Source organism: Protopterus annectens, chromosome 2.part1, assembly GCF_019279795.1.
Source record: "Protopterus annectens isolate FY-2018-M chromosome 2.part1, PAN1.0, whole genome shotgun sequence".
Lineage (NCBI taxonomy): Eukaryota > Metazoa > Chordata > Ceratodontiformes > Protopteridae > Protopterus > Protopterus annectens.
The window spans coordinates 1,587,105,782-1,587,121,712 of NC_056729.1; the positions used below are offsets into that span (position 1 = coordinate 1,587,105,782).

General features: G+C 38.3%; 1 protein-coding gene across 1 annotated transcript in view; it reads right to left on the reverse strand.

The window, feature by feature from the left end:
* Nucleotides 1-15,931, reverse strand: part of LOC122794995 — a 267,524-nt gene that overhangs the window by 175,202 nt on the left and 76,391 nt on the right. Inside the window, exon 3 of the mRNA XM_044063583.1 lies at nucleotides 4,458-4,592. Coding sequence (XP_043919518.1) covers nucleotides 4,458-4,592 — 135 coding nt within the window. The remainder of the gene's footprint in view (nucleotides 1-4,457; nucleotides 4,593-15,931) is intronic.

Sequence of the window (15,931 nt, forward strand, 5' to 3'; positions counted from 1 at the left end):
AAGATCATGACCTCTGAGGTTTGGGAGGAAATTTAAAGAAATAATGACTACTCTATCCCCAACCCAAAACAAGATAATGACCTCTCAGGTTTGTGAGGAAAGTTAAAGAAATAATGACTACTCTATCCCCAACCCAAAACAAGATCATGACCTCTGAGGTTTGGGAGGAAATTTAAAGAAATAATAACATCATCCCAATCTCCCCATACAAGCTGCAGTGACTTTCTGTGTACACCTCTAAGCACCACTGGTTTTAAACAAGGTGGGGGTCAGTGCAGAGCAGCCACTTGCTCAGTTTACAGTAATTTCTTCAGAGTTTCTCAGAGGACTGGTGACCCTCATACACCAAGGCTTTATAAGCAGATTTTGACATGGTCTTTGTAGTAACCCACCACCAAGCAAATATAGCTATATCTATGTACAATTCAGATGTAGGATTGTGATAAAAGAGGACAGACGTAATGCACATCAGCTTTGTTCCAAACAGACATTTGCCACACATTAAAATATACCAAGTTACTTCACACAAATCACACTAGTCCTGCAAAGCCAGAATAATAAGCAAACACTAGCAAACAGTGAGTCATTTTCCTCCACACAGCCTAGCAATTATACCCAATCTATCTGTGCAAATCAAGTGTCAGGTTAAGTAGCCCATTTTATGTCTCCTAATTGCACACTAGTCTTGCAAAGCCACATAGTAGTAACTGCTTAAAACTGAGCAAAGGACAAAAACAACAGTTATTTTCATCCACCAACCTCATCCATATAGCTTTCAGCCTCTTACTTCCAGAATCAGGTACAAATCCAGTAAAGTCAATGACACATTTTAAAATATTAGTACTATTAAATTGATGAACCGACAGATTAAGAATGTGAAATAACCTGCATTTTCTGCAGCAAAATATGTCTAATTGTTGTCCTTGTTTTATTAGATGTAACCCACCACATTTTCTTTGCAAATTACTGGTTTTGTGCTGCGGTAGCATTGTCGCCTCATAGTAAGACGCTGTCCGGTTCAATTCTCAGCTAGAGCGTCTTCTGCGTGGAGACATGTGTGAATGGGCATACCTTCGTTGAAGGTTGTGTGTCAGGGCTGGTAACTTGGCATGTAAAAATCAGCTACCAATCATTAGCAGACCGGAGTTCCGCTGTAGCGACCCCTAACCGGGAAAAGCCGAAAGACACAACAACAACTAAGAATTAGGAGGGACAGAGCTAAATTTTGAGTCAAAATCAAGAACAGCTGAGAGGAATGCACCCACAACAACCATTACAGAAATTAATGATAAGCAATTCACAAAGAAACAATGGGGGATATATGTATATCTGCCAAATATGCAACAACATCTAGAAGATTTGGGATATTTGCTGGGAAGTGTTTATGTAGGTATTTATATACCCCAAGTAGACTCCAAATAATTTTTCCTCAGGTACAGAGCAAATGCTGGAGGTGTGAGGGGGAAGAAAGAGGAAACTGGGAACATATTTTCTGAGAGTGTAATGAGTTGGCAGACTTTAAAGATTCCCTGTAGACTGCTCTGTTGGAGATGCTGGGTGACCATATTGATGTAACTAAGGAAAGGATTTTTTGAGTTATGATATAGAACTGGAATTGCCAAGAAATAGTAAGGCCTTGCCAAGTCTAATTATGATGGCTGCCAAAAAAGCAATTACTAGAATATGGAAATCAAAGTCTAAACGAACTTTACTAGAAGTAACAAAGATAGTAACAGAGATAAACAACTGCAATTGGGATCTTTAGAAAAGAGTAGGAGTAAACTACACAGTAAAAATGGGAAGTGTGGGATCAATACATGCAGAGGAGGAATGAGGTTTAAAAGAAGGCAGGATCTGAATGAGCTATGTAATGGCTGACTGTAACTAACAATGACTGGATTTATTATAAGTGATGTATAATATTGCAGCTACATTTGCTTCAGCATGGTTTGTAATGTATAATGTTTATGACTCAGATTGTGCCCATATGGTTTACTTTCAATTGCATAAATATAAGATAGCCTATGTCACACATGATAATTTAATAAAAATGTTTATTGTTTAATAAAAAAACAGTTACAAAAATTAGGTCTGATGGCCATACCTATCATCCTTTTATTACAGGAATTTTGAACAAAACGAAAAATAAGTCCAAAATCCATGATAGATTTTAAATATTGCTCTTATAAATGTAGATATTGGCTAGAATAATAGCTTTTAAATTGGTATGTATTTCCTGAAGAATATGAATGGTTGTCATTATCTTGGGACTTCAATCTTCAATTGTCTGTCAGAAAACCACAAATTTATGAGGACCAGAACAAAAATATGAAAAGAAAAATGTACGCTCTGCAAAATTCTGGACAATTGAAACGTATGCTGATGGCCATGTAATAATTTTCATATTTTCTATTGCACACAAATAAGTTTCCAAACATCAAAAATCACAAAGCTATAATTAATGCAAAATATCTGGTTGGTCACTGCTAACATCACAGAAAATAAAGTAACAATATTACTTACCTCACTGCTTTCTCTCCCACACCATTCATTGACTAGGTTAGTCCTACTAGGCTAGTAGACTCTTTTTTCAGGAGAGACCCAAGGTGGTATTTATACTATTAGGGGGAAATATGGCCAGGGTATTGGGAAACTTCCCCTACTCTTTTCAATAGGTGCTGCAGGGTCCTTTACATCACCGGTTTAATGTCTCATCTGAAATGCCCCAACTAGCAGGCTGAAGATACAGCCAATCAGTAAAGCCAGACATTACAGTTTAACGCTTTGATTAAAGAAAACAAAATGCAATACATTGATGCAAACGTTCAGTACTGTGAGCACCACCACTTCACGCATACTAGTTTGAACATTGTGAGGTCTCTGCTGCAAGACCTCACAATGTTCAAGTCTAAGCACCTCTTCCCTGGGACACCCATCACACCGAGAGGTCAGCGCGTCATTTTATATTTGAATTTGTAAAGCAATGAAGCAATATATTTCATTGGTCTACAAAATAAATAAATAAATTCAAAAGACCACCCTTCCAAGTACAGCACCGTGTCACCTAGTTCACCTATGTGTAAGGCCAGCCCTGATTTTGGAAAATACAATTCAGTAATATCTTAGCTCTTAGAATGACTCAAAAAACCTAGTAAGTGCTCTCCCCAAAACTAAATTTCCTGATACCGCCCCTGATTTCTGGATTTCCTGACAGAGAGCCTGATTTCCTGACTACTGGGTAAAATTCCTGAGAGGCAGCAGCCCTATGGTGAGATAAATAATGATGTTGTGCATTTTGTTTTAAGATGTGTTTTATTAATGTTCACGATAAAGGACATGGTAATATAGAATGTAATGTTTTTTAAGGCTGATGAAGATAGTAGCAGTTGGCAAGCTCTCACCTACACTTGTTTAAACATTATGCGAATATACAAAAAGTTGTATGTGTAGCGTGACCTAGTGAACGATGTGGCTTGTTGTAAAACAGTCCAGAGACATGTAACTAAAAATGTAACTTTTTAAAACAAAACTACACACAAAAACAAATACACTACAACAAAGGACCCTCAGATACTTCTTGTGATAAACCTTTGCCCCACAATGTTCATACACTATTTCCACAGAGCAAACTATTTTACATTAACGGTGGGTTACAGCAGCAGACAGCAAATGTACTCCTTTGCGTGACCATCAGACAAACTATAATTTCTGTCTGCAGGATTCTGAATTTGGCAGAACTGTGATACACTTGTTAGAGTTGCTATCACACAGTGCTTAGCTTTTTCTTTTGGTTCTCAGCTGTGGTGCCTTCTTTTCAGAGTCTGCAATTGGTCCTCCTTGGAAAATATAGTTTTCACTGGGTTGGAAGCCACTGCCCCCCCCTCCCAATTCCATAGTCATGCCAGTGGACGTCCTAACTCCCTATAGATGTGCCGGTTGTGGGTCACTGCATGATGTGATCAGCACTGGGCTGACAGCCAGAGTATTTTTTTTTTGCTTTGCAGCTACTGAATGGCATTTCATCACTACACTGAAGTTGCTTAAGTAGGTAGTAGGAAAATGAGTGAATACGTGAATGAGGTCTAACTCCAGAGATTCTGTCAAAGGTGGTTAATGACAATAAATGGTTCTCAAACCAGCTATGGTGCCCTAGTAACTGAGCCTCAACATAACCCTCAATAGAAAAGCAGCTAGGGTCATTGTCAGTGCTATAGCTATTACTCTTATCAAACTAAACATTATGATTGATACACTTTAATATTACATTTTAATCCCTAATTTGAGAAAATGCATAAATATTACAACTCTTACTCCATTATGCACTTCCTTTTCTCTCATTTGACAGTTCCTCTTTTGCTTATATGTTTTTAGTAAAAGGGTTTTGCTTAATACACGTAGCTCTAAGAAGACAAACATTTGACATTACTAAGACATTCATTTAAATGAAAGCTGCTCACCTTGTACACATCGTATGAATCAATTCTGGTATCAAAACACACATATAGACTGTTCAGCATCTCAACAACCTGCAGGGGGGTACAGGAGGCAGCAATGACTGTGAATCCAACAATGTCAGAGAAAAAGATTGTCACCTATAACAGAAAGAAAAGAGATATAAACAGAGATCAAATAATATGAAGACGTAAATAGCAAATACAATATGAGATACACCTACTCTACATCTGCTGCATCGGAAAAGTATATTCTGCAAGCTTACTAAATTCTGGAACTATCCTACTTGCTAAACTAGTGGGTACACTTGTTTATTCTATGCTTGAAAAGCAGATGTTTGCTGACTCATTCTGAAGCCTAATATCTTCTCCTGCTTCTTTAGAGATTGAACACGTTCTGACATAAAATTTGATAACCTGTATCTGCATCCAGATTGATCCCTCCAGCCTCTTTACCACATTGTCGGAGTTCATTTACAAATAAAACTCCAGGTCATCTACACAGCTAGTTCTCGTGGAACTATTTTTACAACAAACATTGACATCAGACATTATGAGCTAAGCCATCATGACCTGCTGAGGTTTGTATTTTCCTACTATCCATTTCCATTCATTTAAAGCCTAAGACCCCCCCCCCACTCAGTTTCTGCAATCAGATTCATTAGACCCTTCCAATCTAAACAGCCATTTTTTTTTGCTTAAATGTGTTATTAACATTTTAAAAATAAATAATAGAATGTAACGTACACAATATATGAAGAAATTAGATGCTTAAGCAAATAAACAATGAAAAAGGAATATCAAAAAAAGATAACAAAAGCAACTGTTACAAAGGTGTCTACTATATATGAAAATTCTATATATGTATGAAATTTTGTTTGTTATTGATAGATTAATGGCTGTTTACTTCACAGATCATCGAGTTTCATCCAGGTATTGTAAGAAGAAGTAGTTCAGTTTGTTCTCGCTTTAATTGTAAGTAATTCCAGTTAACAAACTTCGGTTGCTACAATTATAAATTCTTTCAAAGAAAACAGCCAGTTGTAATTAAATGGTGTCATCCAGTGCGAAGTCGCAGGGGAACTTTACTATCCTGTCAAGTGATAGACATAATGTAGAGATGCTGTTGGAATGGGGTGAACATCCATTGGCAAGATTCACCTCACAGAGCCATGGTCTCACACAAACACACACAAACACACACAAACACACACACACAAACACACACAAACAAACACACACACACACAAACACACGCACACACACACACACACACAAACACACACACACACAAATACACGGGCGCGCACTCACACACACACACACACATACACACACACACACAAACACACACACACACACACACACACACACACACACACACACACACAAACACACACACGTCCATGCACATCTAAGGAAAGCATAGTTTTCCTGTCAATCTACTGGCATATGAAAACTCTAGTAAAAGGCCATGTGAACATGTAGAGAATGCACAAGCTCTACAAAGAAGGCATAACAGGTGGCAGTTCAACTGGAGTTCCAAGCACTGCAAGGGAGGAATGTTAAAGATTACAATATCATGCCAGCCACATTCAGATTCGTAAGCATAAATGTAATGGCGTAACAGTGTACACCTAAACCACTGTGTTTGTATTTGAAATTCCTCATTTACAGCTATAAGATAACTGCAGTTTTCTCATAACCTGTACAATATCTGGAAAGATAAGATGTATTATGTAGCAAGTGAAAACAGCAGCATTGAAGAAAAAGTTCTCCAGAGAAATACAATTTGCATTTGTTTACAGTCTGTGACAAGGCAACTTTGTTTGTTCTTCCTGAGTCCTAGTGCTTGGAACCCCAGTTTGATTGTCTCCTTGTTATCCTGGCAACTGGGGAGCCAAGAAAGCAGCAGTGCGCCACGTAACCAAGTTTAACGATCAGATGTTTGAAAAACTGAACCATGAGGAAGGACTTCTTCATGGTACAGTTCGACAAACATTTGATCAGTAAACTAAGAAACAGAATTGGTTATTTAGTGCACTGCTGCCTTCCTTGGTTCCCCAGATCCCAACGGAACAGATATTTTAGGTTGTTTGTTTACTTTAAATCCAGACTACCATAGCCCTCCTGACATAATCTCAAACCTTCTCTACCTGCTGCATCATGTGCTGAAGTTAATCAAAGAACACATATATTACATGGTCCACTAGTGTTATCAGTGGTGCTTCACCATTGTCAGGCCTGCTTAATCATCTGGCTATGTTCATGGCTTTCATAATTTAATGCAGATGCACGTCCTAATGAAGTTACCACTGATGACGCATTTCTGTGACAGACCTCTTGAAACCACTACACTGGTATAGTACTGTAAATATATCCTAAAAAGCTGACAATACTTGTCCATTACTTAAAAATGTTCATTTATCACACAGATCAAGAAAAATTACAGAGGATGAGCTTTAACATCCTTTATCTCTCTGAGCAGGGTGCCTGCTATCTGTCCCCTTTTAAATGTTAGTTATCAACATTAAATGCCTGAAGCACTGTCCACCACTGCTAGCAAAATCTGAGCTGATGCATTCATGACCCTTGTATCACAGAGGGAAATGTTATTTTTAGTACGACCCCAAATACAACGTACAGACAACAAATAGATACAACGTCCATGCCACAAGTAGAAATTATAAACTTTTAATTGTTACTGCTTATTCTCTCATACTAGTCCAAGTCAGAATCACTGCTAAAAAGAATTTAACTCTAGCTTTATAGTGACAAATTTTTTAACTAATGGTTGGAGCAGCATCACTGCTCTTGCTATGCATGTCAGCTGATATATTGCCAATCATCCAATTTTCTCCAGGGCTACCGTACTGAAAACTACCAATGTTTCTTCATAGCTTTTGTTCTTTATAACTCTTATCACTTTACTAGTTTTATAACATAATGTTTAGCATTTCCTGTTTTGTTTTGGGTTTTTTTTGTATTTTGTATGATCAGCCATAAAGGCATCGGCCTTAACAGAGGAGATGAATATGACTTTTAAACAATGAGAAAAATTATTTCCTTTGCTAATTTTTTAGTCTTTAAACCGCCCACTCTTATATATGGCATTGTTTAGACAGGTTATACGCCACAGCATCCATCCTGTGATTTGTCATGACTTCAAGCATTTATTTACTTTGCTGCAATGAATTATCACCGAAAAGCAGAAGGCTTGTATGATGCAGATGCTTCAGACCTTGTAATTTGCTTGTCACCCTGGCAGTGCAGTTATCTTGTTTATGATGTAAATGCCAAGCCCAAGTTACATTGTTTAGCTTAGAAGATATTTTCAAAATATTAAAACACCCTTTCTTCAATGGGGTACATATCTAACTTCAACTTGCAATGTGTTTCCATTCCGATTATTGAAACAATCGTTGGTAACTCTCATTTCCTTACCTCACTTCCTGATAACAGAGCTTCCACTTATTAGCTTAAAGTATGTAATTGTTGCTTATCATGTACACAATGACATCAAGGCGAATGCTGTAAATTCTCCTGTGCGGTGAGCATTGTTTCTCTTTCTACACCTGACAGCAATTTAGTTCTCAGAACATAAACAGAGTAGTTATTTAATTCTGTAAAGCAAACACCCACAAAGCAGTTTGCCTCACTGGCTCATCACATATCTCCCTACCAGATATGCAAGAACATTTTTAACATCTCTAAACTTCCATATCAGATAAACATTATAGTTTGTTTCTGTTTTTTGTGTTGCTTGACAGGATTTCGGTTAAAAAAATAACGGTAAAAAATATTGCATTTTAAAGTAAAACGGTACATACACAAAAGGAAAATGTGAGAAAATAAGTTATCTTTAATTGTTGGAATCCACTATCCAGCATTTTATCTTACTACAATTTTCTTCAAAAACATATGTATAAATGTAATAAGTGTTTGTGTGTGTTTGGGAGGCTGCAGTTCCTTACTCTATATAATATTGTATTAATTTCAGCACTTTCAGTACTGTTGACAAACTGCACAATCACTCAAGTCTACCAGAATGACCATTTTGACAAAAATCATTTTAGCAGACATTTTTTATAATAGCAGATAATGCCCCAGGTGGCTAACAGTGGTAGAGAGGTACAAATCTATGCAGTATCTACACTGTGCAGTGCCTGTCTGCTACCTGGATGAACTGTCAAAGTACTTGAATTGCTCGTCTGCATTAAGCAGTAAGGGGTAATGCTCTGTTGTAACTCAGTGCTGGCGATAAGAAGGGGACAGGGTAGTGCTAAACTTAGAAAATGAATTATCAGCCTATAATTTGTGTACTACTGGCATTAATGTCCATACCCATGCTCCAGTGGCCAGTGGACTACTTACTCCAGTCCACTAAGTGTAGATTATGCTGGACATTGCAACTGAGACATAAACAGGAATTTAAAACTAACATAGGTTCATAGAATAGTACTAAGCTAACTGCCCTTGCAAGCCATTTTAAGCCTAGCCAATCATCCCTTGTGAGACTCAAACCCTGCACCTTGTGTTTGTAAGGCAAACACCTTAACCATTAGGCCACTCTCCCACAGTATAGCTTATGAATGAATTCTGTTTTGTGCCAAAGAAAGACACATTAAATGATTTTTACTCAGCATCATGAAGATGTTAAGACCTCCAGCTTACAATTATGTAGTCCAACTTTTGATTAGCAATATTATTGTGGAAAGGAAAACATGAATGGTAAAGATAATGAAGTGCATAGACGAAGGCAGACTATGTATGGTAGTTTGAATAATGTAGTTATTATATTTATTTATTTAGTGCAGTTGGGTGAGACCCTCTGGTCTGACTGGAGTGGGCTGGACTTCAGCTGCAGTGCGGCTTCCTCCTAACACTGTCCTCTCCCCAGTACTGTATTTATTGGAGAGTTGCACCTTGGTGTTTCACCTCTCCAGCTGGAGTTGTCAGCAGACCTGGACTGGTGACAAACAGGTAAGGAAGGACAGTAAGCCGGAAACCAACAGGAACTATTCACATAAATTTGGTTTTACTGACTGCTGGGAAGCCCTGCCCCTATGTACTGGCATTATTTTTAACAGGTCCCCGCAAACCACAAGGACTGTAATAGTAAATGCATCCCTGCCCTTTTACCTTGAGCACATCATCTCAGTACTCCCCCACTATCAGAAAACAGGTGACATCATCTGAGTACCCTCCATCAGAAAACAGGCAACATCATCCCAGGACTCCCCTCACTATCAGAAGACAAGTGAGCACATCCCTTCTTTCCTCTCCCATTTTGTACGGGAACCTGGGCAGCTCATTGACCCTGAATTACCCAGGCTTTGTTCAGGGCTCTATTCTTTTATACCAAAGGAGGTGGTGCATTAAAGTTTGAACAGCATCTGGAATCAGCTGAATGAAATGCTGCCGCTATCAAAAATCTTTTTTTTTATTCTACAAGGGAGAAATTCACTAGTTTCTTTAGTTTCTCTGGACCTCATTATGCTCTTTTACACCCCTTTAGTTAATATCCAGATCAACTCAGAGGATAACAACATGCTTACATTAGCGGGAAAACAGCTGGGTGTTGCTCTTACCTTACCTAATCTTTATATATGTCCTGTGCTTTCATGCTAGGAGTACTGGCTGCCCCAGACATGCAGCAGCTGAAATATACTTAATATAACGTCAGGAAAGGAGTAATTAACTAAATATAAATATCCCTTATCTGATATGGGGAAAACAAGGACAGACAAGGGGAATGGTATCATACAGAAAACTGCGACAATAATGGCAAACGGGGTAGGGGGCTCACATTTATTACTTGATTTCTTGGAGTGGGACTACTATGATGTAAAGGGACTGTATACAAAACACTTGTGTGTAGGGACAGAACTTCCAATTGAGAGGACTTGGAAAATCCACATACTTTGCAAAGGTGAACATTGAAGGGGGATATAATACACTGTGCTTAATTGTACAGCAGGGTGGGCAGGGGTTAGAGAGGGAGTCTGAGACTTTTAATGGGATATCCATAAAGGAAGATGTGAACATATTTTGTATGTGCTACACACATAGCCGGCCTTAGGCATAGGCCAACTAGGCAGCCGCCTAGGGCGCCACTCTAGCAGGGGGGCTTTTTCAGTGTTTATTTGGTGTACGTAGACTAGGATGGGGGCACCGGGTGGTGTGGTGGGGGGCGCCGTGGAGCCCCTTTGCCTAGGGCACCAGTTGACCTAAGGCTGCTCCTGGCTACACAACAGTATACTATGAGGTGGAAGGGATGTATTACATCACCACTATATTCCAAAAAGATGTACAAGGATTTATTTATTATCTTGAAATAGGTGAGCAATGGGAGGGAAGAATTTATTTAACACAAGGGACAGTGCTTAGACATGTGTCTTTTAGCCTTGGCGCACATCTCTGCAGGATGAGTTTAAACATCAGCTATACCACCAAGCACAGGAAACTGTGGAAACTCTGATGCAGTCAATGTTGAGGAGTGATAGGCCAGTGAGTTTCCATATGACAAAGCAACAGATGACACAGGATGAAATTGAAGAGAATGTGCCACAAGAAGATGCTATAGAACTTTCTATAGAATGCCCACAGGAAATGGAAAACAAGGGATGTGCCCCCAGTATGGAAGAAAAAGAGTTAAGAGAAGAGTTGCTTGATTTAATAGACAAAGACAGATATATCAAGATCAGTGAGAGAAATAGACTGCAGAAGGTTAATAAAACCCCAAAAGTCAGAAGCTTGATAAAACAAATGAACACAGTAATTAGGACTGTCCATAGAGATCCATGCGATATAAGAAGTAAACAGAATACAATACTGTGCTGCTAAATTAATAACTGATAAAGTTCTACCACAGGAACATAGGGTAGCGAGGGAAAAGAGGGGGCAACAGCGAATACCATCGTGGAAATATCGAATAGAGAAAACTGTAAAGCAGCTAAGACAAGAAGTATCATTGTTAGAAAATTATACAAGAGAGAACAGATCAATGAAAATATTAAGAAAGATAGATGTGATAAAAGCAATGTGCAGTATTAGAACAGACCAGGATCTATTATGCACTATTGGAGATAAACTAAAAATTTCAAAACAGGCGGCAAGACTCAGAAGATACGAAGATAAATATAAGGTAAAAACACAAAATAAGCAATTTACTGATGACCCAAAAATGTTTTATAGAGAAGTGAGAAATAAGGCAAAAGGAATTGATAGACCACCGAAAAAAAGAGGACGTAGATACATTTTGGAGAAGTATCTATGAAGATCCTGTGGAACATAACAAAGATGCTAAATGGATAGAAAAAGTAAAAGAAAGAATAAGAAGTTTAAAGGTACAGGATATGAAATGGGATGAAATAACAGCCAGAGAGATTGAAACAAAGTTGAGAAAAATCTCTAATTGGAAAACACCAGGCCCAGATGCAGTACCTAACTTTTGGCTTAAAGTATTAACTTCTTTACACGACAATCTAGCCATGAGTAAGAACTATTTATATGCACACCCCAAACAAACACGGCACTGGTTAACAACAGGAAAAACAATGCTCTTACTTAAGAGTGAACCTGCAAGCTACCCTAAAAATTATAGACCAATAACTTGTCTTCCGATGATGTATAAACTATACACGGGGATTGACGCTGACAGAGTTTATAGTCATTTAGAAGAAAACTCAGTTATGGCAGTAGAACAAAAGGGAAATGAAAGAAAGGCATACGGAACAAAGGATCATTTGTTGTTAAATAAAGTTGTAGTGGAGAACTGTAAGAAAGGGAAGAATCTAAGTATGGCATGGATTGACTATAAAAAAGCATTTGATAGTATCCCACATTCATGGATAAAAGAGTGCTTAAAAATGTATAAGGTACATCCTACACTGATTGATTACATTACAGTAACCATGAAACAGTGGCAGACCACTTTGCAATTAAGCCATGATAAAGGACAGATTATTATCCCAGGGATAAAAATGCAAAGGGGGATATTCCAGGGTGACTCCCTGTCACCGTTGCTATTTGGCCTTGCCATTAATCCATTAAGCTGTTACTTAACATCTTAGGCCATGGCTATAATTTGGCTTCTAGAAAACAACAGTCTAATGACTTCTCATCTTCTCTTTGTCAATGATTTAAAATTGTATAGCTCATCAGATGAGGAACTGAAAGCACAGCTGCAGGTTGTCAAAACCTTTTCAGATGATACTGAAATGTCATTTGGTCTTGATAAATGTGCAAAAGTAACCTTTAAAAAAGAAAAATTGCAGCACCAGGAAAACATCAGTTTGGGACAAGAATGTGATATAAAAGAACTTGAGCAAGAGGGGGTGTATAAATACTTGGGAATTGCTGAAGGATCAGCAATAAAACATGAACAAATGTGAATAAAGCTTAGTAAGGAGTACTTTAGAAGACTTAAATTAATCCTGAAAACAGCACTGACACCTAGGAATAAGATCCAAGCTATAAAATCAATTTGCTCTTCCTGTCCTAACTTATAGTTTTGGAGTGATTGACTGGCCTCAAAAAGTGTTGGATAGACTGGATATTAAAACCAGAAGGATGCTTCATGCTCACCAAATGATTTATAAAAAAATCAGTGTATACCAAGATTATATATTCCCCATTCTGAAGGAGGGATGGGCCTCCTTGAAATTGATGACGTATAGATCTGCAATCGTAGGACTCCACACATATCTACTGACCTCACAAGATCCAAATGTGGTGAAAGTTTTGAAACATGAGGAGAATGAATCTAAGATGACATCTCTGCTTAATTTAGCAGAAGCATATCGACATCAAGCAGGAATGGAAGTCAAGCCAGAAGTGGATAAAAAGCAGGCAGCAACTGAATGTGCTAAAAAAACAAAAGAAAGAATATAAGGTGAAAGATCAGATGAGAAGACAAGAAATGTGGAAAAAACATAAATATAGTTGCAAGTATAAAAAATGTCCGGAAGAGCCTCATGTTGATCAAGAACGAATGCAGGAATGGTTAAGGAGAGGTGAAGTTACATCAAGAAATGAAAGGTTAATATTGGTAGCCCAAGATAGTGGGCTACGTACACACTCATTTACTAAGTCCATTGAATATGTGGGAGAAACAGACATATGTAGGTTTTGTGGAACCGAATTGGAAACAGTCACACACCTTATTGCTGGTTGCGAGACTCTAATGGCAGAGGGACTGTATACTGAAAGGCATAATAATGTGGTGAGATTGTTACACTGGAGATTGTGCAAACATTATGGTATCAAAGTGGCTGAAAAACACTGGAAACATGAGCCACACAGAATCATAGAAAATGATGAAGTTTACATCACATGGCATCACCCAATACCAACAGTCCAAAAGATAGATGCTAGAAAACTGGATATAGTGGTCCAAGAAAAGAAGACAAAAGTAGCATTGATCATTGAAATCGCCACACCTAGTGACTACAGTGTCTTGCGTACAGAGAGACACAAAGTCATAAAATACCTCGATCTGCAGGCAGAAATGAGAGCCATGTGGAAGAAAGATACCCAGACAGTTCCAATAGTAGTAGGAGCAACTGGTCTTATAAAAAAGAATTTACAATCGTACTTAGATATGTTAACAATTCATGTAACACCATATGAATTGCAGAAGGAGTCATTACTGGGCACCTTGCGGGTGCTGCGAAGAGCACTTTTGGCTAACAAAGAGTGAAACAATACTAATTTCATGAACATTTATCGTACTTTGACTTAGGAATGGGGTCCATTCCCGTCATGGTATTAAAAACCCAAAAGACTTGGAGCAATTAAAAATGACAGAATCATAGTTTAATACCAGATGTACAGACCTCGCCAGATTGAAGTCATGTTACAGAAGTAACTTGAAGTCCTTCATGCACTCCAGTCTATCCTTGTTGCACTGATGGAGAGACAGAATGCTGACAAGCAATTGTTTTCCTCTCATACATGCACCTTATGAGAGAACAAGTTATAAAATCCAGACATTATGAAAACAAAATACTGTGGATTGTATAATGTGACTGCAATGGACATTCTAAAGGGTAAAAAGCCTTAAAAAATGTCTTTGTGATTGGGAGATATTTCTATAACACAATCTTCTTCAAATGTTTATTCTTTCCATTAAGTCTGTACCAGGCATATCTGTTGTATGATCAAGGGTGCAATATACAAGCGATCAGCAATGTATTATTACATGTTTCTGATATACATACTACGTTAGTCTTATTGTATGTAAAAAAGGTGCAACAGGGGGTGCTGTTGAGCCTGAACAACTATGACACTCCCAACTGTATTGCTCCATCCCTAGCACTAAAAAAGTCAATTTTATGTTATGGTGGAGGGAGAGATTATTGGCAAAAGGATTATAGATTTCAAGAATAGCATGAGAAGTATAAACCATGTGAATTTTAAAAGGTAAGCAGCAAGGAAAGTGAGAAACATGACAGAATTCTTGGTAAGCTAGGTAGTTTAACAATTAATATGGAGTCTAGTAATGTATTTCGGCTTTTCCCGGTTAGGGGTCGCCACAGCGGAACTCCGGTCCGTTAATGATTGGCAGTGGATTTTTACAGTGCCAAGTTGCCAGCCCGACACCCAACCTTCAAGGAAGGCACCCCCACTGATGCACGCACCTACCTACATGTCTTTAAATGTCACTTGACTGCAGGGAGGACATGCAGACTCCACACAGAAGGCACTCCAACCGAGAATCGAACAGGAGAACCTCTTGCTGTGAGGCGATAATGCTAACCGCTGCACCACCACAGCAGCAATCATCAATATGGAGTCTACACAGCAGAAAAGGGTTACTATCAGAAGAAAGATTGAAACTTTAAAAATAATAGAAGTAATGAGAGGTGTACAAATGAGTTAAAAAGGCAGTCATATGGTAGGAAACTGAACTGCATAAGCCTGGAAATATTGGGGGTATTTCACTCACCTGACTTGAAGGTTTTGAAAATCAATTAAGAAGAAAGAATGATAGAATTCTAGGGTTAAAGGAGAGAGTCAAGGAGGCAGACAGTAAAGTCTGTGAAAAACTGGTCATCTGTTTTCATAAAGAAGCTTCCTGAAATTAAGTACCAGACTCACGACCCCACCAGACTCATAGATCCCACAGAGTAGGGAATATGTTCGCTCCGAAAAAGAAGCCATGGTACCTAATTATTAAGAGTAGCTAAAAAGTGAAGGCGTGGTTTGTTAGGCAGGTGGCTGTGTAGATGGAGTTATGGCTGGCCACGGAGTCAAAGTAACAGGAATGTTTCAACTGCAGTACACCAGTAAAAAATCCAGTTATACCCAATGATCTGGAGTTTTTAAACAGAAGGCGCTATAGGCAGGTTAGTGTGCACAGATTAACAGTATGATACAGATCACTGAAAGACACAGTTATATTGTATACTGAAGTGATGAAGAGAAAAATGCTTGATGGGTGGCAGACAGAAAGGAGGAAATTGAACACATGATGT